At 42.2% G+C, this 25,166-nt stretch overlaps 1 protein-coding gene across 1 annotated transcript; it reads right to left on the bottom strand.

The window, feature by feature from the left end:
• On the bottom strand, positions 1 to 24,644 carry LOC311117065 (actin-binding LIM protein 2-like; the record flags this gene model as incomplete). The annotated part of the gene is made up of 12 exons (XM_084192056.1): positions 1 to 81; positions 230 to 237; positions 759 to 825; positions 3,347 to 3,405; positions 3,535 to 3,649; positions 6,300 to 6,337; positions 7,715 to 7,771; positions 10,880 to 10,981; positions 13,675 to 13,755; positions 20,939 to 21,262; positions 21,772 to 21,889; positions 24,501 to 24,644. Coding segments are annotated over 12 exons (1,194 nt in total), but the record flags the coding sequence as incomplete, so codon positions are not given.
• Positions 24,645 to 25,166: the final 522 nt, after the last annotated feature.

The raw sequence follows: 25,166 nt of genomic DNA, 5'->3' as shown, positions 1-25,166 counted from the left end.
CTCCAGTCTGGTACGGTCCACATCTCTGGGTAGCTTCACTCTCACCCTGTGGGTCACAGACAGCACCTCATAGGGGTACACCTGGAAGGAACACACACACTGTCAGCTATTTAACACTACAGCCAACCTGGGTAGAGAGATAATGTAATCTACAAAGATTTAGCCAAAGATATCAAACTGTATTTGCCAAACACATGAACCTAACATGATGTGAAACACTGACCCTTACCTTGTACTCTAGAGGAGAGGAAAAGGAGGGAGGAGGAGAGAGAGAAATCTCAGATTAATGACAGGGTTATTATTTCAGTATGAAAACTACCATAAAAGAGCAAATAAATTACAGCACAAATAAAATCATACACGCGTGCAAATGAAAGTGATTATTTTAATAACTTATGAGATATTGTGTTCCAGCTCAGTACGTCAAAGGCTTTAAAAAAGTCTGGGACCCCCACACACAGTCTTTGAAACCATGCTTTTACGGGCTTGGCACTGTTTGTCCTCTCTGGCTGAGGAATAGCAAGCGCACACTGAGGCAGACAGCTCTGGAGCGGTATATACATCACACACACACTGACGTAACTCATATGGCAAAAGGATGTGGCTTCAGCACCCTTGAGTGAAAACTCGTCCACCTGAACTGCTTCCCATTAAAAGAGCATTTGCAGAATTGTAGCGTCATAGATCTCCTAATAGATCCACCCTCCTTCAACATGGCATCAATGAGCTAACAGATCTATTCTAGATCTAGTTCCTACCTCTCATTCCTCCCCAGCTGTGGGAATCCTGCTGGTCAGGCTCATCCTCAGCATGGTCGGCAACCTCCTGGGGAAGACGCACACATGCACACACACACACACACGCACACACACACAGTCGGTTAAGACTAAAAACAGACAAGGTCAAAACACTTAACTCCATCTGGTCATATTTGACAGATCATGCTGTACATTGTCATACATACATCATGTATTTACTGTACAATACAGTAACAAAGAACAGATTCATTTTTCTCTACTTTCCTTTTCTCATTGGGTTGAGGAGAAATTATTTTAAAAAATGGTCTGTCTGAAGGTCGCTACAATCACAGGGAGGTTACTCACACACACTCTCAACTGCAAACTGACTGTCGACTTTTCCCAGATTGCAATGTATTGATAGAGTTTAGGGTAACTGGGTTGGCTACAGTAGCTACAGTGCATTGTTTCTGGTTTGGTTCAGGACCCAGTCTCAATGTAACTGGATCTCTGGTGTTTAAACATGTGATGGATTTCTCAGGGAGGGAGAGAAAGGAATGACAACTTCTCCATTCTCAGCTCAGTAAATCAATGGATGTGATGGGGGCACGAGAGCATGTTTTTTTTGTTATTTTTTTGTTATGGCCAAATCACCTTTGAGTAACATCAAACCCAATATGGAGTTGATTTGAATTTATTTCATTATTTTTTATAACATGCTCACATGCCCCCATCACTTCCATTGATTGTGAGCTTTTGGTGGCTAAGATTAGCTGAAGTTTGTAGTGGCTGTTTAAAGAAAACTGAACCCTGGATTACATTATCTATTGGTCCATAGACTACTTTCATGGTGAGGAACAATCTAACATTAAGTTGTAAAATAGTGGACTACTCCTTTAACCCCCCCCCCCCCTCAATCTTAGCCATACATTGTCTCTGTCTCAGCTGCCACAGGCATTGGTTGGTGAGGAGTAACAACCAATCAGGTTGCAGAATGAACGTATTCAGTGTAGCACGCTACTGGGGTCAGACACGGTACACGTTTCTAATTTCCTCCTAAACTTTCAGATATTTCACCCCTCTGTCTACCCCAATCCCATCCATCAACAAACACATAAGCAGCAAGAACACATCATTAAGGTTAGACTAAATAGCCTCAGTGGTAGCACAACCACCATAATAAACTATTACTGCTAAAGTCAATCTGTAGAGGGAGTGGTAACGAGTGACAGACCTACATGGAATCTGATAGGAAAGCTTTAAAACATGATTTCCCGGTCCAAAAGTGCTCTGTAGAAGTTAGAAAAACACCCAACCTTCCTGTGTTGACAAGTCAAGGGCTGTGTGTCAATACACTGAAATAGCTTCCTTTCCTAGTCAGTCTTATAACTGAAACAATTGGATTGGTTTACAGCTATTGCTTTCAAGGCTGCTAGATCAGTGATCCTGGAGAAAAGGACACAGGACACAAGGATAGAAAGCCAGTTCAACTATTGAGACACAGACCAATACAGCCTTTTTTTGACAGGAACTTCACTTTCCCTCGGCCATAACTCACTCACACCCTCGATGACAGAAAAGGCGATAAACATTGACTAAACACTACCACCTGGTGGTTAAATCAAACACTGCACCCAGTTGGCACGTCCTTCTCACAGCAATCAGCGCTGCACATTATTTAATGAGCGGCAAGCTGAGAGAGGCCTACAGACCAATCACCAATTTCTCTTTAAACGAGCTCTAATTGTTAGCACGCTTGACTAAACCCATCGGTATGGCGACAGGCACACCTAATTTCCATTTATGAGGGAGTTTTCCATTATCTCACTGAACTCTTCTGTAATCAAATCAAATTGTATTGGTCGCATACACATATTTAGCAGATGTTATTGCGGGTATAGCGAAATGCTTGTGTTCCTAGCTCCAACAGTGCACTAGTATCTAACAATTCACAACAATATACACAAATCGAAAAGTAAACGAATGGAATTTAGAAACACAAAAAATGTTCTGGGCTAATATTGTAAGAAATAACACAAAAATATACTGTGTATACTGCAAAGTTGCTTAGGAGCTAGAATCAGAGCTGCCATGTTTGTCGGCGCCATCTTCAAGTGTCAAAAGGACAGTAAATTCTGAATCACATCGAATCAAACGCCTGGCTGGGATAGGACTGAACTGACTGTCCCCATGCCAGAGGCTCACGCCCTCGTTAGAGAGGGCAAAACTACACCCCCTCTGCCGGTGTGCCCTGACGCTTACATTTAATTGGGTCATCACATCGTGTCATTGGGGTGTGAGGCCAACTGGTGCAAGTGTGTGTGTGTGTGTGTGTGTGTGTGTGTGTGTGTGTGTGTGTGTGTGTGTGTGTGTGGTGAGTGTGTGTGAGTTAGGATGCTATTCCTCTGAAGGAGAGAGAGAGAGAGAGAGACTGAATTGTAATGATGGCACTCGACACGCTACATGAGGTAATGGCAGTCAGACGTGAACCTGCTGAACCAGTGTCACAGTATTATCAGCAGTAGGTTCCATAGAAATGGACTATGTTACTTTCCTCACAATCATAGAAGCCTGTGTTCACTTTATAGTGTGTGAGTATGACAACGTACCTTGTAAATGCCATTCCTTCCATATCCTGGCAGGGAAGCACACTTATTGTAAGGGAAGTCTGTAAGGAAAGAAACAAAATATCTAAGTCATCTATAAACACTCATTGGCTACTCTTTCAACCTAAAGTGAACGCATTGGTTGAGCCCCTGCCAGTCAAGTGAGGGTTAACCACTGATTGGCTACTCACTGGTCCGGGAGGTGTCAGTGGGCAGGCTGCAGGTAGACTTCCTGGGGTCCAGCAGGTACTCTGGGAGGGGCTCACCGTCTATCTCACTCTTCAAGATCATCCAACTGGTCCTTGTCTACATAGAGAGATAGACAGTGAGCTGGATGAATGGGTGGATGGATGGAGGTAGTGATAGATACTGTATGTAGATGGATGGATGGAGGTAGTGATAGATAATGTATGTAGATGGATGGATGGAGGTAGTGATAGATACTGTATGTAGATGGATGGATGGAGGTAGTGATAGATAATGTATGTAGATGGATGGATGGATGTAGTGATAGATACTGTATGTAGATGGATGGATGGAGGTAGTGATAGATACTGTATGTAGATGGATGGATGGAGGTAGTGATAGATACTGTATGTAGATGGATGGATGGAGGTAGTGATAGATACTGTATGTAGATGGATGGAGGTAGTGATAGATAATGTATGTACAGTGAGGGAAGAAAGTATTTGATCCCCTGCTGATTTTGTACGTTTGCCCACTGACAAAGACATGATCAGTCTATAATTTTAATGGTAGGTTTATTTGAACAGTGAGAGACAGAATAACAACAACAAAAATCCAGAAAAATGCATGTCAAAATGTTATAAATGTATTTGCATTTTAATGAGGGAAATTAGTATTTGACCCCTCTGCAAAATATGACTTAGTACTTGGTGGCAAAACCCTTGTTGGCAATCACAGAGGTCAGACGTTTCTTGTAGTTGGCCACCAGGTTTGCACACATCTCAGGAGGGATTTTGTTCCGCTCCTTTTTGCAGATCTTCTCCAAGTCATTAAGGTTTCGAGGCTGACGTTTGGCAACTCAAACCTTCAGCTCCCTCCACAGATTTTCTATGGGATTAAGGTCTGGAGACTGGCTAGGCCACTCCAGGACCTTAATGTGGTTCTTCTTGAGCCACTCCTTTGTTGCCTTGGCCGTGTGTTTTGGGTCATTGTCATGCTGGAATACCCATCCACAACCCATTTTCAATGCCCTGGCTAAGGGAAGGAGGTTCTCACCCAAGATTTGACAGTACATGGCCCCGTCCATCGTCCCTTTGATGCGGTGAAGTTGTCCTGTCCCCTTAGCAGAAAAACACCCCCAAAGCATAATGTTTCCACCTCCATGTTTGACTGTGGGGATGGTGTTCTTGGGGTCATAAGCAGCATTCCTCCTCCTCCAAACACGGCGAGTTGAGTTGATGCCAAAGACCTCGATTTTGGTCTCATCTGACCACAACACTTTCACCCAGTTCTCCTCTGAATCATTCAGATGTTCATTGGCAAACTTCAGACGGCCCTGTATATGTGCTTTCTTGAGCAGGGGGACCTTGCGGGTGCTGCAGGATTTCAGTCCTTCACGGCATAGTGTGTTACCAATTGTTTTCTTGGTGACTATGGTCCCAGCTGCCTTGAGATCATTGACAAGATCCTCCCGTGTAGTTCTGGGCTGATTCGTCACCATTCTCATGATCATTGCAATTCCACGAGGTGAGATCTTGCATGGAGCCCCAGGCCGAGGGAGATTGACAGTTCTTTTGTGTTTCTTCCATTTGCGAATAATCGCACCAACTATTGTCACCTTCTCACCGAGCTGCTTGGCGATGGTCTTGTAGCCCATTCCAGCCTTGTGTAGGTCTACAATCTTGTCCCTGACATCCTTGGAGAGCTCTTTGGTCTTGGCCATGGTGGAGAGTTTGGAATCTGATTGATTGATTGCTTCTGTGGACAGGTGTCTTTTATACAGGTAACAAGTTGAGATTAGGAGCACTCCCTTTAAGAGTGTGCTCCTAATCTCAGTTCGTTACCTGTATAAAAGACACCTGGGAGTCAGAAATCTTTCTGATTGAGAGGGGGTCAAATACTTATTTCCCTCATTAAAATGCAAATAAATTTATAACATTTTTGACATGCGTTTTTCTGGATTTCTTTGTTGTTATTCTGTCTCTCACTGTTCAAATAAACCTACCATTAAAATTATAGACTGATCATTTCTTTGTCGGTGGGCAAACGTACAAAATCAGCAGGGGATCAAATACTTTTTTCCCTCACTGTAGATGGATGGATGGATGTAGTGATAGATACTGTATGTAGATGGATGGATGGAGGTAGTGATAGATAATGTATGTAGATGGATGGATGGATGTAGTGATAGATACTGTATGTAGATGGATGGATGGAGGTAGTGATAGATAATGTATGTAGATGGATGGATGGAGGTAGTGATAGATACTGTATGTAGATGGATGGATGGATGTAGTGATAGATACTGTATGTAGATGGATGGATGGAGGTAGTGATAGATAATGTATGTAGATGGATGGATGGAGGTAGTGATAGATACTGTATGTAGATGGATGGATGGAGGTAGTGATAGATACTGTATGTAGATGGATGGAGGTAGTGATAGATAATGTATGTAGATGGATGGATGGAGGTAGTGATAGATACTGTATGTAGATGGATGGATGGAGGTAGTGATAGATACTGTATGTAGATGGATGGATGGAGGTAGTGATAGATACTGTATGTAGATGGATGGATGGAGGTAGTGATAGATACTGTATGTAGATGGATGGATGGAGGTAGTGATAGATACTGTATGTAGATGGATGGATGGATGTAGTGATAGATACTGTATGTAAATGGATAAATAAATGGATGTGTAGGCAAGTAGGCGAGCAGATGGATGTACAGACAGACGGACGGACGGACGGACAGGCATACGCCTCACCTTGATGTCATCTCCTTCTTGCCAGGAAGTTCTAGAGGCTGTAGAACATACATTATGTTATAAACCACACTCCTGTTACACTATATCACTGTATAGCATGTCACATTACTGTACCGGGCCGTACCACACATCTGTCTACCAGCTATGTTACAGTATGCACGGAAAGACTGCATCCTATAATAAATCAACTCAACACTATGACATCATCATCACTAGACAGCCTGTCGAGAATCTCCAAATGGGTCATGACATAGTTACAGTACTGTTGTATAACTTAACTATTACTAGTACGTATAGTATGTATTCAACTACCACTATATATAGTTTTCTCAAATGGGCAGTTTTATAAGATAGAAAGTAGCCTATTTACTGGGAACAGTTGGTGAAATAGTGCTTTTCTTTTATGCAGGCAAATGCATGCTCTTGTTCATGAGCTCAAGCCTGGTAGAATATATACAAACTAAACTGAAAACGGTTTACTCATAAATTGTGAATAATGTCACATTCTACATATGGCTGTGATTTAGTTGTCATATTTCACGTATTGTAGATCTTGAAGGGCTTTAGAAGAATCCTCCATAGTGTAACACAGAAGATAATACGGCACATGCATTATATTATTATAAGGGATTCTGGGGCATCTACACACTCACACATAGAAAAACGGATAAATATCTGGAAAAAAATTTAAACACGACATACACAAAGGGTTAAGTGGAACAGGAAGTGACCAAGACACCATCAGCACCACAACACCAAGTGAGTCATGTTCTCGACCAATCACAATGGAGACACAACACACGTACTAGTAGAACCAATGAGCTACTGAGATGGGTATGGGCAGGCATGTAGGGATGGGCAGAAACATAATCGTAAAGGTGTAAGAAACTAAAAAGGATAAATAAAATATTGATATGGCCAATTTAGTTTTCCATGTTAGGCTTTCAACTCAGGCAACAATGAAGCGGATTGTACTTTAGATACTAGATCACACGTGTGCGTGTAGCGGTATATGGCTACGGTTGACATAGGGAGCAAAGGTCAGCGTGTTATGGACCACTATACTACAACGTTACTGTAAATATTTCAACATGGCTACTTGAATTGGTTGCAGTGACTCTGTCGCCTGAAGTTGTAAAGCCTTGTCCGTTCGAAAAGACTGGAGATGGGACAGAATAATGGGTCATATAGAAAGGAATAGGATGACGATTGCCCTATAGACACTGATCTTAGATCAGTTTCATGTTCCCCCTCTAATGGTTAGAGTTAGATTCTGGGAGGGGAAAGCTGATCCTAGATCTGTGTTTACGGGCAACTTCTACTAGGAGCGTATGGGACAGATGACATGCGACACATCGTGCAGAGACCAGACCAGGAAGTTAGACCAGGAAGCAGAGGAGGATAGTGGACTGTACCATGCTGTTTGTAGATAGGGGGTTTTCTATAGATATTATCTATCTTGACCTTAGTCTCTGAAGATGAGAGGAGGAGAGGAGGAGAGCAATGAAAGAAGCCCAGGATGAGAAAGAAAGAAAGAAAGAAAGAAAGAAAGAAAGAAAGAAAGAAAGAAAGAAAGAAAGAAAGAAAGAAAGAAAGAAAGAAAGAAAGAAAGAAAGAAAGAAAGAAAGAAAGAAGCATGAGTTAGCAGTTATTGAGAGATGGAATAGTCTAGCAAGCAGCAGTGTAATAGGAGCAGTATATTTCATGGTAGATTCAATGCGAGACATATGGCATTTCTATTATAACTGGCACGACAGGGTATTATCTCAGATAAATCATCACTTGTTGTCATTATTCATGCAACATACATGCCATTTCCATCGTCTAATGATCAAGTCCTATGGTAATGTGAAGCAGAAACCAATGAAAATACATTTCTAGAACAATGGTAATTGTTGATCAGTGTTGTATCCAACAATATATTTACTCGTGTTTCCAAAGTCAGAGTCATAAATAATATATATATATATCTTTATGTATTTTCCCTAATTACAACACATCATTCATTACTGCATCTAGAGCAAATATAACGAGCATCATCCTAAACAAATAAACAAATCAAACAATAAATAAAAAGGGCAAATTATTCAATTCAAATTATTCAATAAAAAGAAATGGGGTAAGTGAGTCTTTCTACAGATAATTGACACACTATGCCTGTCCCAAGCTGACCCAGTCCGTCACACTTTCAATGACAGAGACACTTAGCTAGTAACAACTGCTATACATTAACTCAACTCCAATCTTTTTTAGGATAAATAATTCATGAAATACAACACATGTGGGCCATTTTCTGCCCTGTTTCAGCCACTGCCAGCGCCGCTGAACAAGACACATATGAAAGCCATAAAAACAATGGTTAGAGAACACATTAAGTAGATAATCACTTTGGTTTGTTCATTTATTTACATAAACTCCATCCAAGTATGGGATTACATTTTTTTTTTAAACATATGGGTGAGTGACACTGTAAAAGTCAATGGAAATAGGATGGATTAAAAGGACTTTTCACTAGAAGAGTCAGTTACATCCAATGCACTATAAAATGTTAAAACTTATCAAAGGATGGTTGACAGAATATGATGCAGGGTCATAGACTTAGTTAGACTTCTCATCTTTGTATCTGTCCCACGGCATCTGTGACAGTAGACTCTCCATTTTAAAGTAGTCAATATCTTCTTTTACTATTTCTATGAGATGGTAAACAAACTGTAGTGTGACAAACAAGGTTGGTGACTTACTTTCACCTGAAGTTGTGGAATGTTTGCTCACCAGACCTGGGTTCAATTACTATTTGAAATATCTCAATTACTTTCACATACATTTCAAATTAAGTATCAGATATGTTTTACTTGAAAATACAAGTAGTTGAATACTGTAATGTATTTGGAAATACATTTAGTATTGGCATGTATTTGAAAATACTCACAGAGTATTTTCTAATACAAATAAATACTTCCATGCATTTGAGCCCAGGTCCTAGAAATATTTGAAATAAGTATTGGAAAATATTTTCAAATACTTCCAATAGAAGTAGTTGATTTTGGCCACATTATTTGAAAACACTCAAACACACAGAAAGTAAATATTTAAATAAGAAATAATCAATGTATTTGAACCCATAATGGATTGCATAATAAGAGGATATGATGGTGTTGATACAATGTGTGTGTTACAGTGGGTGAGATTCTAACAAATGTCAATTTACCTGTGGAACTGAAGACACATTCAGCATTCAGATTTAGACAGACCTCAACATATAATATAGAATAGATCACAACATAGGATAGAGAAAGAGGAGAGGGAGAAAGAGAGATTCAGAGAGAAAGATACATTAAGAAAGAGAGAGAGGGACAGTGAGACGGATAGATCGAGGGAACGTGAGACAGATAGATCGAGGGACAGTGAGACAGATAGATCGAGGGACAGTGAGACGGATAGATCGAGGGAACGTGAGACAGATAGATCGAGGGACAGTGAGACAGATAGATTGAGGGAACGTGAGACAGATAGATCGAGGGACAGTGAGACAGATAGATCGAGGGAACGTGAGACAGATAGATTGAGGGACAGTGAGACAGATAGATCGAGGGAACGTGAGACAGATAGATCGAGGGAACGTGAGACAGATAGATCGAGGGAACGTGAGACAGATAGATCGAGGGACAGTGAGACAGATAGATCGAGGGAACGTGAGACAGATAGATCGAGGGAACGTGAGACAGATAGATCGAGGGACAGTGAGACAGATAGATCGAGGGAACGTGAGACAGATAGATCGAGGGAACGTGAGACAGATAGATCGAGGGAACGTGAGACAGATAGATCGAGGGAAAGTGAGACAGATAGATCGAGGGACAGTGAGACAGATAGATCGAGGGAACGCGATACAGATAGATCGAGGGAACGTGAGACAGATAGATCGAGGGAACGTGAGACAGATAGATCGAGGGACAGTGAGACAGATAGATCGAGGGACAGTGAGACAGATAGATCGAGGGAACGTGAGACAGATAGATCGAGGGAACGTGAGACAGATAGATCGAGGGAACGTGAGACAGATAGATCGAGGGACAGTGAGACAGATAGATTGAGGGAAAGTGAGACAGATTGATCGAGGGAACGTGAGACAGATAGATTGAGGGACAGTGAGACAGATAGATTGAGGGAAAGTGAGACGGATAGATCGAGGGAACGTGAGACAGATAGATTGAGGGAACGTGAGATGGATAGATTGAGGGAAAGTGAGACGGATAGATCGAGGGAACGTGAGACAGATAGATTGAGGGAACGTGAGACAGATAGATTGAGGGAACGTGAGACAGGGAGTCAGAAGTACTATGGACAGGATAGGTCCGGAAGAAACCCTTTGACAGGGATAAAAACTGACACAGGAAGACAGGGAGAACAGAGAAGGGTTCACCCCAGACATCAGATATACCTACTTAGATCCGTTACCTAGACAGACCTGGACAGAGACAGCAGACAGATGGTGTGGTGCAATAGAGAGAGAGGTTGTGTTGAGAGTTCAAGGGTCATCGGTTCAAAGGTGAGAGGTCGAAGCGAAGCGGTGGACCTACCTGGTACGTGGAAATGCCTGGGAGCAGCCACATAGGTGAAGGAGGGAGATTTGCAGTCGGAATACGTGGACAAACTGGGGGTACTCCGACCACTTTCACTACCTCCAATGGGGAATGGATGGGGAGGGACGGGGGAGAGCAAGAGTCGTGGACAAAAGAGGGGGGCAAAGAATTATGCTGTTGTGCTTAATTGGTCAAAGCTTTAATTATGAAGCTGATCTATTATTATTCATTATATTACCAACTGACTTGATTACCCAGCAGCCATTAGTTATTGTTGGACCATGAGTTTGTCTGGACCAGTTATGCAGACCAGGAAAAACTCTCAACCTTTGTTATTGGTCAAGGCTCATATCCATATCATAAAGCATGAATGAAGTTTTTGAGAATCTTAAAAAGGCAGAGTGCTCTAAAAAAATAGGTTGGCTGGCTAGCTATAAGCTTTACAGTTAACAGCAATGCATTGTGGACATGGACACATGTTGAGAACGGACAATGCCAATGTGGTTTCACTTCCAACTGAAAGAGTGTGTGATTATGTGATCACCACAGTCCATCACAATACATTGTGTCACACAGGCTGGCTGATTAAGTCACTAGCCCCTTATAGGCCAGAGGTAATACATATCCATGTAAGAGGGCTTAGAGGAACAGAGGACGAAGGGGAAAGAAAGACGAGAAAGAGGAGGAGGAAAAAGAGGAGAAAAAGTGTTATTTTCCTGAACGCACACACTTCACTGGCCTTTGTGGGAGGAGCAAAGCAGTTGGGATGATGTCATTCTGACACACACAAGCACTAATGTACAGGCACGCACGTGTACACACACACACACACACACACACACACACACACACACACAGTGCCGTTAGTGCAGAGCAGCTCCTCCACACATCTGGAGCTGAGGCAGGACTCTGAGCCCAGGGAGAGGTAAGGGAGGGGGGTACTGGTGGTAGGAGGTATGACTCTCAGCAATGTCATAGAGAGACTTAGCTTATCTCCGAATTAAGCATTTCACAAATGGTAGCAATCCATCATTCAGGAAGTAATCATGTAATGTTGATACAGTTGTCATTGCATCATTCGCATAAATTCATTGAGTGGATTTTCTTTCTGTCATTGCTTATGCCTCTGACTCACTCACTTTTTTCTCTTTTTCTGTCTCTACCTCACAACCTCCTTCACTCTCATCTCTCTCACACCCTGCCTGCCTCCATCACCCACTCTTTTTCTGTCTCTACCTCACAACCTCCTTCACTCTCATCTCTCTCACACCCTGCCTGCCTCCATCACCCACTCTTTTTCTGTCTCTACCTCACAACCTCCTTCACTCTCATCTCTCTCACACCCTGCCTGCCTCCATCACCCACTCTTTTTCTGTCTCTACCTCACAACCTCCTTCACTCTCATCTCTCTCACACCCTGCCTGCCTGAGAACTTTACTTTCCATCTCTCTGCCTTTCATGGAAAAACCACCAAACCCTGGACCGCGTGTTCTGATTTACAGTACTAACGCTCGGCTGCAACCTCGTCCATCTCCATCTCTCTCTTTCCCTCTTTTTCCCCTCCTTCTCAATGATTTTTCCTTCCCCCTCCAACTTCTTTATCAGCCCAAAAGTAACCCTCTTCCAACCCCTATGCAACCGCATTACTTTAGATCTTTCCCCCTCTCTTTCACCCTCCTTTACCCTCCCTCTCCCTCTTCCTAACGCATGAGGCTCGATATTATCAGCCCATAAAACAGAGATATCCCTCCACTTATCTCCAAAACAGAGATATCCCTCCACTTATCACAAAAAAAGAGATATCCCTCCACTTATCTCAAAAACAGAGATATCCCTCCACTTATCTCCAATGACCCAAAGAGTCCCAAGCTCTAAAAGCCCAGGGGAATAAGCCAGCCCACCACTGGCATATGTATCATGGTGTGTCTTCAGTGATCCAACTCCAGGACCAGTGAAAAGAGCTGATGGGTATCTAAGGAGGCCTTTGTGCTGAGGCTTTAGAGGGGCAGCTAAAGCAATCCCTTTTTCTAATCTCCTTTCTGAGGGAAACTGAATGCCCGTTGTCTTACCTAGTCCCGCACACGTGCATTTGTCAAAAGTTTCGGTCAAGTCGACCGTTTCAGTCAAAGACATTTCTTCACAGATCGTGTATGTGGCTTTATCCTGTGGTTCCAACCTGGACCGCAGACCAACATCTTTTATTATCTAAACGTAGACGCCTACTCCCCATACCCCCCCCGTCAGTAACCCTCCCACAATCATGTAACCACCCACCTGCACTTTCACCCACTCACTCCATACACAACCACCACCTGAAACCAAAAGGTGTGAAGGCCCGAAAGACACTGAATAACAACATGAACCTTTAAGGCAAGGCATGGTTCCCAAAATAACAACAACAACATACACACTAACAGGTCATCCATGTCAAGTCAAGGGCAAGCCAACAGTTCAGGTTACAAGTACAACATCCCACCAAACATAGAAAGTCATCCACCACCTTCTCCCACAATACCAATACCAATATATCCCCATGTCAAGGATAACTGAAATACATACAAATACATACAAGTAATATCAAACATATCCACAATTCCCATGCACAACAACAAGACGAAGACAACCTGAAGACAAAAAGAGAAACAACTTCCACAGACAATAGAAAGGGCAAGCAGAAACAAACATAAGGGGTGGTCCAAACACACAACCTTGATGCGCACCAAGACAACCCAGCAGTACACTGAGAGAAAGAGACACAGAGACATAGAGACCAGGGGGGTCTGGTGCGTTACCGTGACCGTGAGGAGGTAAATTGAGATGCAGGGACGTCTTAGGTTGAGATTCAGGTGGTAGTAGGGGGTCCTGTTTGAGGCCTAGGGGGGAGGTAGGGGGAGAAGGGGGAAGGGGGGGGGAAGAGAGGAAGCACAGGGAGGTGGTTTGACACGTCACACCTGTGTGGGTAGGGGAATCCTCATGTAGGTTAAAGGAGGTAATATTATACTCTATTTAGGGGAATCCTCATGTAGGATGAAGGAGGTAATATTATACCCTACTTAGGGGAATCCTCATGTAGGATGAAGGAGGTAATATTTACCCTACTTAGGGGAATCATGTAGGATGAAGGAGGTAATATTATACCCTACTTATGGGAATCCTCATGTAGGATGAAGGAGGTAATATTATACCCTACTTAGGGGAATCCTCATGTAGGATGAAGGAGGTAATATTATACCCTACTTAGGGGAATCATCATGTAGGATGAAGGAGGTAATATTATACCCTACTTAGGGGAATCATCATGTAGGATGAAGGAGGTAATATTATACCCTACTTAGGGGAATCCTCATGTAGGATGAAGGAGGTAATATTATACCCTACTTAGGGGAATCCTCATGTAGGATGAAGGAGGTAATATTAACCCTACTTAGGGGAATCCTCATGTAGGATGAAGGAGGTAATATTATACCCTACTTAGGGGAATCCTCATGTAGGATGAAGGAGGTAATATTATACCCTACTTATGTGAAGAAAAATTGTGTTTACGGTAACTCTGATGGGGGGTGGTGGGGGTGCTGACATTAGAGAAAAAATAGGACTAAATTATATAGTGAACAAAAATGTAAATGCAACATGTAAAGTGTTGGTCCCATGTTTCATGAGCTGGTCAATTGTAGCTCAGTTGATAGAGCATGGCGCTTACAATGCTAGGATACTGGGTTTGATTCCCAGGACCACCCATACATAAAATGTATGCATGCATGACTGTAAGTCGCTTTGGATAAAGCGTCTGCTAAATGGCACATATACAGTGCCTTCAGAAAGTATTCAGACCCCTTGACTTTTTTCCACATTTTGTTATGTTACAGCCTTATTCTGAAATTGATTAAATAAATACAAATCCTCAGCAATCTACACAGAATGCCCCATAATGACAAAGCAAAAACAGGTTTTTTGAAATGTTTGCAAATGTATTAAAAATAACAAACAGAAATACCTTATGTACATACTGTACCAGTCAAAAGTTTGTAAACACCTACTCATTCAAGGGTTTTTCTTTATTTTTTACTATTTTTCACATTGTAGAATAATAGTGAGACATCAAAACTATGAAATAACACATATGGAATCATGTAGTAACCAAAAAAGTGTTAAACAAATCAAAATATATTTTATATTTGAGATTCTTCTAAGTAGCCACCCTTTGCCTTGATGACAGCTTTGCACACTCTTGGAATTCTCTCAACCAGCTTCATGAGGTACTCACCTGGAATTAATTTCAATTAACAGGTGTGCCTTGTTAAAAGTTTGAGACAATCAGTTGTTTTGTGACCAGGTAGGTGTGGTATAGAGAAGATAGCCCTATTTGGTAAAGGACCAAGTCCATATTATGGCAAGAACAGCTCAAATAAGCAAAGAGAAATGACAGTCCATCATTACTTTAAGACATGAAGGTCAGTCAATATGGAACATGTCAAGAACTTTGAAAGTTTCTTCAAGTGCAGTCGCAAAAACCATCAAGCGCTATGATGAAACTGGCTCTCATGAGGACCGCCACAGGAATGGAAGACCCAGAGTTACTTCTGATGCAGAGGATAAATTCATTAGAGTTAACTGCACCTCAGATTGCAGCCCAAATAAATGCTTCACAGAGTTCAAGTAACAGACACATCTCAACATCAACTGTTCAGAGGAGACTGTGTGAATCAGGCCTTCATGGTCGAATTGCTGCAAAGAAACCACTACTAAAGGACACCAATAAGAAGAAGAGACCTGCTTGGGCCAAGAAACACAAGCAATGGACATTAGACCGGTGGAAATCTGTCCTTTGGTCTGATGAGTCCAAATTTGAGATTTTTGGTTCCAACCACCGTGTCTTTGTGAGACGCAGAGTAGGTGAACGAATGATCTCAGCATATGTGGTTCCCACTGTGAAGCGAGGAGGAGGTGTGATGGTGTGGGAGTGCTTTGCTGGTGACACTGTCAGTGATTTATTTAGAATTCAAGGCACACTTAACCAGCATGGCTACCACAGCATTCTGCAGCGATACGCCATCCCATCTGGTTTGCGCTTAGTGGGACTATCATTTGTTTTTCAACAAGACAATGACCCAACACACCTCCAGGCTGTGTAAGGGCTACTTGACCAAGAAGGAGAGTGATGGAGTGCTGCATCAGATGACCTGGCCTCCACAATCACCCAACCTCAACCCAATTGAGATGGTTTGGGATGAGTTGGACCGCAGAGTGAAGGAAAAGCAGCCAACAAGTGCTCAGTGTGGGAACTCCTTCAAAACTGTTGGAAAAGCATTCCTCATGAAGCTGGTTGAGAGAATGCCAAGAGTGTGCAAAGCTGTCATCAAGGCAAAGGGTGGCTACTTTGAAGAATCTCAAATATAAAATATATTTTGGTTACTACATGATTCCATATGTGTTATTTCATAGTTTTGATGTCTTCACTATTATTCTAAAACGTAGAAAATAGTAAACATAAAGAAAAACCCTTGAATGAGTAGGTGTGTCCAAACTTTTCACTGGTACTGTAAGTATTCTGACCCTTTGCTATGAGACTCGAAATTGAGCTCAGGTGTATCCTGTTTCCATTGATCATCCTTGAGATGTTTCTACAACTTGATTGGAGTCCACCTGTGGTAAATTCAATTGATTGGACATGATTTGGAAAGGTACACCCCTGTCTATATAAGGTCCCACAGTTGACAGTGCATGTCAGAGCAAAAACCAAACCATGGAGGTCTAGACAGGATTGTGTCGAGGCACAGATCTGGGGAAGGGTACCAAAAAATGTCTGCAGCATTGAAGGTCCACAAGAACACAGTGGCCTCCATCATTCTTAAATGGAAGAAGTTTGGAACCACCAAGACTCTTCCTAGAGCTGACCGCCCGGCCAAACTTAGCAGTCAGGGTAGAAGGGCCTTGGTCAGGGAGGTGACCAAGAACCTGATGGTCATTCTGACTGAGCTCTAAAGATCCTCTGTGGAGATGGGAGAACCTTCCAGAAGGACAACCATCTCTGCAGCACTCCACCAATCAGGTCTTGATGGTAGATACGGCCATACGGAAGCCACTACTCAGTAAAAGACACATGACACCCCGCTTGGAGTTTGCCAAAAGGCACCTAAAGACTCTCAGACCATGAGAAACAAGATTCTCTTGTCTGATGAAACCAAGATTGAACTCTTTGGCCTGAATGCCAAGCGTCACGTCTGGAGGAAATCTGGCACCATGCCTACGGTAAATCATAGTGGTGGCAACATCATGCTGTGGGGAGGTTTTTCAGCGGCAGGGACTGGGAGACTAGTCAGGATCGAGGCAAAGATGAACGGAGCAAAGTACAGAGAGATCCTTGATGAAAACCTGCTCCAGAGTGCTCAGGACCTCAGACTGGGGCGAAGCTTCACCTTCCAACAGGACAACGACCCTAAGCACACAGCCAAGACAACACAGGAGTGGCTTCGGAACAAGTCTCTGAATGTCCTTGAGTGGCCCAGCCAGAGCCCGGACTTGAACCCGATCTAACATCTCTGGAGAGACCTGATAACAACTGTGCAGCGACGCTCCCCATCCAACCTGACAGAGTTTGAGAGGATCTGCAGAGAAGAATGGGAGAAACTCCCCAAATATAGGTGTGCCAAGCTTTTAGCGTCATACCCAAGAAGACTCGAGGCTGTAATCGCTGCCAAAGGTGCTTCAACAAAGCACTGAGTAAAGGGTCTGAATACTTATGTAAATGTCATATTTCCGGTTCTAAAAACCTTTTTTTGCTTTGTCATTATGGGGTATTGTGTGTAGATTGAAAAAAACAATTTTATCAATTTTATAATAAGGCTGTAACCTAACAAAATGTTGCCGAAGGCACTGTATCTATTATATTTACATTTACTATAAATTATATTAAATAAAAGATCCAAGAAATTTTCCATACGCATAAATAGCTTATTTCTCTCAAAATTAGTGCACAAATTTGTTTACATCCCTGTTAGTGAGCATTTCTCCTTTGCCAAGATAGTCCATCCACCTGACAGGTGTGGCATATCAAGAAGCTGATTAAACAGCATGATCATTTCATGTTCATTTCTCTACCATAAGCCGTTTTAGAGAATTTGGCAGTACGTCCAACCGGCCTCAGTGGCTTGCTGATGTCACCGTTGTGAACAGAGTACCCCGTGGTGGCGGTGGGGTTACGGTATGGGCAGGCATAAGCTACGGACAACAAACAAAATTGAATTTTATCAATGGCAATTTGAATGCACAGAGTTACCGTGACAAGATCCTGAGGCCCATTGTCGAGCCATTTATCCGTCGTCATCACCTCATGTTTCAGCATGATAATGCACGGCCCCATGTCGCAAGGATCTGTACACAATTCCTGGAAGCTGAAAATGTCCCAGTTCTTTCAAGGCCAGACATGTCACCCATTGAGCATGTTTGGGATGCTCTGGATTGACGTGTATGACAGCGTGTTCCCGCCAATATCCAGCAACTTCACACAGCAATTGAAGAGGAGTGGGACAACATTCCAGCCACAGGCCTAATCAACTCTATGTGAAGGAGATGTGTCATGCTGCATGAGGCAAATAAATGGTGGTCACACCAGATACTGACTGGATCCACACCCTTACCTTTTTTTTAAAGGTATCTGTGACCAACAGATGTATATTTGTGACTCGTTTCAGGAAACTAAGTGTATGTCTACTTTACAGGAGAGGTATTTGAACGTAAACATTCATCTTTTATCAAAATGCGTTTTTTGGCAGAAATGCCTTCTGGAACATGTGAACTTTCATGTGCCTTAATAACAAATGTGTACGCCATCTGTAAATACGAATAAAATGGTTAAATTATGATTCTAGTTGGTTTAGCCACGGAAAAAGACAGGAACCTTCCCACTAGTGATTGGCTGAGATAATGGATGGGCTGGACATGCCGAGAGATGAATTCGGATTGGTCTGCCATGTAGCACGCTTCTGTCTATGAGCTGCTCAGTATGTGTAGGTAATCCTTTCTAACATGTTTTCTTTTCTTTTAAGATATCACAAAGAACTGCAAAAGTGTTGCTCTCCACTTTCTGGAGGACCGAGGTTTGAAATCAGCGGAATGCCCAGTGGAAGCAGAGTATGATAGCTAAGGAGATAGAGAAAATTCAGGCGTTTGATTGCAAATATGCGGGGGGAGTCGGAAAGACAACACACAGAAGTCTGTTGTATAAAACACCTGCCTCCGGATTACATCTTCAAACTAAGGGCAACCATGGCATCCGTGATAGAGAGGGAGAAGTGTTCATCCACGTATACGGGTAAGAGAGTCTAGCTAGCTACATTTTCAGATATTATACGTTTCTAATTTTGTTAGAAAGTCTTCATTGCAAGTTAAAGAGTACTGTTAGCTAGCTAGCTAACGTTAGCTGGCTGGCTTGCTAGCTAATGTTATGTGTATGATCTGTGTAGTAATATTATTTGTATCTCAGAGCCATTTGCATTGCTAGTTATAGCCTAATGTTAGCTAGCTAGCTAACATTGAACCTAGTTGGTTAGCTACCTGCAGATTCATGCAGGGTATTAACGTTATGAGTAATGAGCTACATGTCTAAACAAAAGACTCCACTATGCAAGTAACTATTTTACTGTACCTTTTACACCTTATGTGTCCTGTGCATGTGACAAATAAACTTAGATTTTATTTGATATAGTGTGTGTTTACCAGAGACGGTAATGTGAAGAACAACATGACCTGCACCAACGTCAGATTAGGACAAGACAGTGTCTAAATTCTACAATTCTCCAGTAGAATGCCCTGCGTCACACTCACAACCTTAAGCTATTTCCTGTAATTAGCTTGCCATTAACTTGTAAATAATGAGTTTATTTTGTTGTGAGTTTATTTTCCTGTAATAATTAATACAAATTAGCTCAAGTTAAGACGTTGTCAGCTAGATGATATGGGCCTCATTTGAATTGGCTAGCCAGCTAACTTAACATTAGCCAGCTAGCTAACTAGCTAGAAACTAACCAAAACATTGTTTAGAAAGTTGCTTTTAGTTGCGTGGTTTGCTAGATTGACATATACTAAATTCATTTTTAAATGGATGGGTTAATTGGTGTTAAAATACACCAGATATGCTATTTTGGACCACCAGGCTGCTGATGTCATGCAGCCTATAGTTTTTGTGTTTATACTTTTTAATAACGACAACAACAAGTTTGATGTCAGATGACAATAGAATGTTCATGATGTCACTGCGACAACTGTCTACAGTCTTGTCGATAGACGTAGTATAAACCAGCCTTTAGTCGTTTAGTAAGTACACTACCGTACTCACTCTGTTTAGCACATGGCCTCACATGTGAATCCTTAAAGAGATGGGTGGGGCTAAGGCTTAAGAGGGTGTGAACGATGCTGAATGGGTGTAGACAAAGAAGAGTTCTCCAGTAAGTGTACTAAAACCAAGGGTCATTTTCTCAAAAGTCGGGTTACAAGTTTATCAACTTTCAAACCAGAATTACTTTCCCATTGTTCCTCAAATGAAGTGTATGATATACAATTTTCTAGCTCTGAGTCTCTACTTTAATCCAATGTAAAAAACAACATTTCAAATTTTGAGCCGGTTGGTCACATTTGTATTCCCAGTCATGTGAAATCCATAGAATAGGGCCTAATGAATTTATTTCAATTGACTGATTTCATTATATGAACTGTAACTCAGTAAAATCTTTGAAATTGTTGCATGTTGCGTTTATATTTTTGTTCAGTATATGTAAAACTGTTATTTCAAACCAACACAGCCGAAACCATGCAGATATTGTGGGAAACACAGCACACAAAAATGTCATAGGTCTAGAAGAGTAATTATGGGACTCATTGTGCTGCTGTTTATTTTACTATTGATTAGTTGAACGTTTGTACACAGCCGGGGATGGGGGACATGCAGTATTATCACTGCAGAGCCGGGAACAGGTCTAGTCTAAAGCTGACACTGCACTCCACACCAGCAGACCCATGGGTCCAGGACAGCGTGCTAGGGACTTTGGAGGGACTAGCTACCTCTGAAGTAGGGCACATAGTTGTGCTGCTGGAGCATGGCCAGGGTGGTGGGGTTGAGGGGCAGAGGAGAGTTTCTATCCCCAGGAGAGACTCTGCCCCCGGGAGAGATTCTGCCAGGCTGTGTCAATGCCCCAGGCACCTGCAGCCCCCCAGGGTACTTGGGGGGTAGACCCTCTGAGTAGTCCAAGGGGAGGGAGGAGTCCCTAGCCAAGGAGGAAAGGTACTTAGGCCCCCCCGTGTAGGCCGAGGGGTGGGGGAGGGAGCTGGAGTCAAGGGCCTGGCCATACCTATTACCCATTGCTTTAATGGCCATGTAAAGATCCTCTGTAGGAGAAAATGGTTTAGGAGAAGGACAATATGTTTATTAGGGCACAAAGGACACTAGCACTGTCCCCCACCCAATAGTAGATCAATACTGTTCTTTACACATTCTGTGGTAATGACATGTTACGTGATGGCATTACCACCTCATTCAGAGAGCAGAAAGGAATGAGTATTCATGAAATGTCGGAACAGGAAAAGTCAGTGAAGAAAAAATTACAGAATCGTCAACTAAACATGTGTTCTCTAAAGTAATAGAATTAGCAAATCAAGATGACACCTAAATCAGGTTGCACTTTTTGGAATATGATGCACATGGTAAAAATTACATCACGCACTATATGCTGCATATTATTGACTACATTTGTATATATCATTATATTAGAATAATGTATGATACTCAAAATAGTGAAATACTTTAACTATACATTAACTCTAATATACCGCATTTTACTGTGTTTTTAACTACTGCTAGCTGACAGTGAGGGATGAGGGGTGAGGGGGGTACCTACCTGGCCTGCTGTAGTTCTGGGGGGAGCGAGACGGGGTGTGTCCTCCATACCTCCCCAGGGAGCTGTTGGAGCTGGGACTGGAGGGCCTCCTCTGACGGGGAGACTTCTCTCCGTCACCCTGGAAACAAGGACAGGAAGTGATGTCATAGTGTTGCCATACAAAGAGGGAAACTGATGTCACGGATACAGCCAAATCCGTAACACCGAACGTTCACTCACTTTGTAATCACAGTGGGGTACAATAACACGGTTTTAGAGAGAAATGTTTGCTCCACATCTGATGATCGTCATTTCACGGATGTGATTGTAATTATATTGATCAATCACTTTACAAGTGTGCAAATGTCCATAAAAACACCCTTTTGTCTTCGCACGAACACACAAACACGCACACACACGCACACACAGATACACACGCACACACCTTAATTCTTACACATAATCATCAATAACATTTCAGAATAATTAAACAGTAAATATAAAATCAACATTATGGGGATAACATTTTAGAATAATTATTAATTGAAATGAGTCATTTCCGGGTGGAGCCCACTATGAGGTGTTTTACCTCTGTTGGAGAAGGAGAGAGCCCCTGGAGACAGATTGGGAAGACAGCCGATGAGGATGAACTCATATCATATGAGGTAATTTGAGTTATTGAAACAAACAGCATGATCATGACATTCGTTAGTTAGAATGGATATTTCATTTGATTCAATGAGCATGACCTCAATATATACCACTCCCAATGATTAGTGCTTTTTGAGGTCTGTTCGGTTTCGGGTCGATTACTAACAGATAATCACGGTTCTGTTTATATATATATTATTTAATTTTTTTTACATTAAATGCACTATGCATTATGTGGGTTGAATGCTGTAACAACATAGAATAAAACAATTAATACAAGTCCTGTGTGGCTCAGTTGGTAGAGCATGGCGCTTGCAACGCCAGAGTTGCGGGTTCGATTGCCACTGGGGACCAGTACAAAAAATATATTTTTTAATGAAAATGTATGCACTCACTACTGGATAAGAGCGTCTGCTAAATTACTAAAATGTAAATGAAAATGTGGCAGTTACTGCTTAGTACTTATTAACTATCATTTATTCATGTTACTTTACTAAAATATTTCATGATTCTCACCCCCTTCCATAGACTTGCATAGTAATTATGACAACTTCCAGAGGACGTCCTCCAACCTATCAGAGCTCTTGCAGCATGAACTGACATGTTGTCCACCCAATCAAATGATCAGAGAATGAATCTAGTGCTGAAAACATAAGCTACATTTAGCTAGCACTGCAGTGCATAAAATGTGGTGAGTAGTTGACTCAAAGTGAGAGAAAAACTGTTTTTAACAAATTCATTTCTTCCAAAATTAAGGAGAAGTGTGAGTGAGTGGGAGAGAGAGAGAGCTATATTTCGTAGTATATACAGTATATATATAAAAACATACTTTCACTTACTCAGCTAGTGAATGCAGCTAGCTAGTTTAGCCTACTCAAACACACAGTTCAAAACAGAGGGATACTATGTTAGCTAGCTGGCTATGGCTATGGCTATGCAACACTGGAAGGTAAGGTTTTATAAATGTATTGCCACCGGGGCCCACCGGTGTAACTGCTAAACTGCTTGCTGTACACTGTACTGCATGATTGTAGCAAGTTTACTAACACGTTAGTTCTAGTAGCTACGTTGACAATGACGTTAATATGGTGAAAATGACGTAGGCTGTGTGTAGCGGTTAGCGGTTAGCGGTTATGGTATGAAAGGTTGGCTCGGAAAGGTTTTTTCGCCTGGTCACAGACAGCTGTTGTATTGTGCATTGAAGTCCACAAGCGAAGGGAAAAGGTGAGATGAGGAGAGAGCGTAGATGCGAGAAGGAAAAATATACACAACGAGCAAAGGGACCATGCGGTTTATATGTGGCTGCTAGTTCTGTGTTTGCGTGTGATCAGGGGTGTATTCATTCCGCCGATTCTGTAAAAAATAAAAAAATCTTAAATGGAAGCAAACGGAGCTAAACAGGGATAAACATACATACATTTGTCCAATAGAAACTTGTTTGCAACTGTTGGACTAACGATTACAACCTAAATCAGCTAGATGCAGGCAAGAGTGTGCAAGGCGGTATTGAATGTGTCACTGTCTGTCACCTTAATAATAATAATAATAATATGCCATTTAGCAAACGCTTTTATCCAAAGCGACTTACAGTCATGCGTGCATACATTTTTTTTGTGTATGGGTGGTCCCGGGGATCGAACCCACTACCTTGGCGTTACAAGCGCCGTGCTCTACAGAGGAACACCTTGATTACTCTAATTTCTCTCGACCTGTGCAACTACGTTGTAAACTTTAATTCATAGGCTAGGTTGTAGCAACCTCATGATGGGTATAGGGAACATTTTAGTATCATGTCGTAGCCTAAACATATCGATGTTACATTGAATGAGACTGATGATAAAGGTTAGTTCTGTGGTTGGCTTATGGAGTGAGGGAGAGGAGGAAGAAGAGAGAGAGAGAGAGAGAGAGAGAGAGAGAGAGAGAGAGAGAGAGAGAGAGAAGAGAGAGAGAGAGAGAGAGAGAGAGAGAGAGAGAGAGAGAGAGAGAGAGAGAGAGAGAGAGAGAGAGAGAGAGAGAGAGAGAGAGAGAGAGAGAGAGAGAGAGAGAGAGAGAGAAAGAAAGAGATGGCAGCTCCCTTGTTCCCTTCCTTGTCCCCTCACCTCTCCGTAGTGTTGTTCCTCTGAGGGGTAGCTGACATAGGGAGAGTAGGAGAGCATGTCTGGCCGGTCTATGTTGTAGATCGCCTTGATCTTTGGCAGAGCAGCAAGGTCTTTATAGTCCAGCATCTCATCTCCTAGTTTGGCCTGGGACACAGAGAAACACATCAATTCAGGCTTTTAAATATCAACCACTTTGATCATGACAAAATGAGAATGGTATAGCACAGTTTAAAAACTGTAGTCAACTTAGCACAGTGGACAACCCTGGTCCTGGAGACCTACAGGATGATGGGCAGGCTTTTGCTCGGACCATCACTAACCCACGTGAGTCAACCAATCAACTATTCATCTAGATCATATGTACAGTCGTGGTCAAAAGTTTTGAGAATGACACAAATACTAATTTTCACAAAGTATGCTGCCTCAGTTTTGATGATGGCAATTTGCATATACTACAGAATGTCATGAAGAGTGATCAGATGAATTGCAATTAATTGGATTACAGGCAACATCCGCACCGAGCTAAAGGCTGGAGCTGCCGCTTTCAGGGAGCGGGACACTAATCCGGACGCTTATAAGAAATCCCGCTATGCCCTCAGACGAACCATCAAACATGCAAAGCATCAATACAGGACTAAGATTGAATCCTACTATACCGGCTCTGAC

This window comes from Coregonus lavaretus, assembly GCF_964263955.1.
Source record: "Coregonus lavaretus genome assembly, contig: HAP1_SCAFFOLD_6762, whole genome shotgun sequence".
NCBI lineage: Eukaryota > Metazoa > Chordata > Actinopteri > Salmoniformes > Salmonidae > Coregonus > Coregonus lavaretus.
This window is presented reverse-complemented; position numbering and strand designations above follow the sequence as displayed.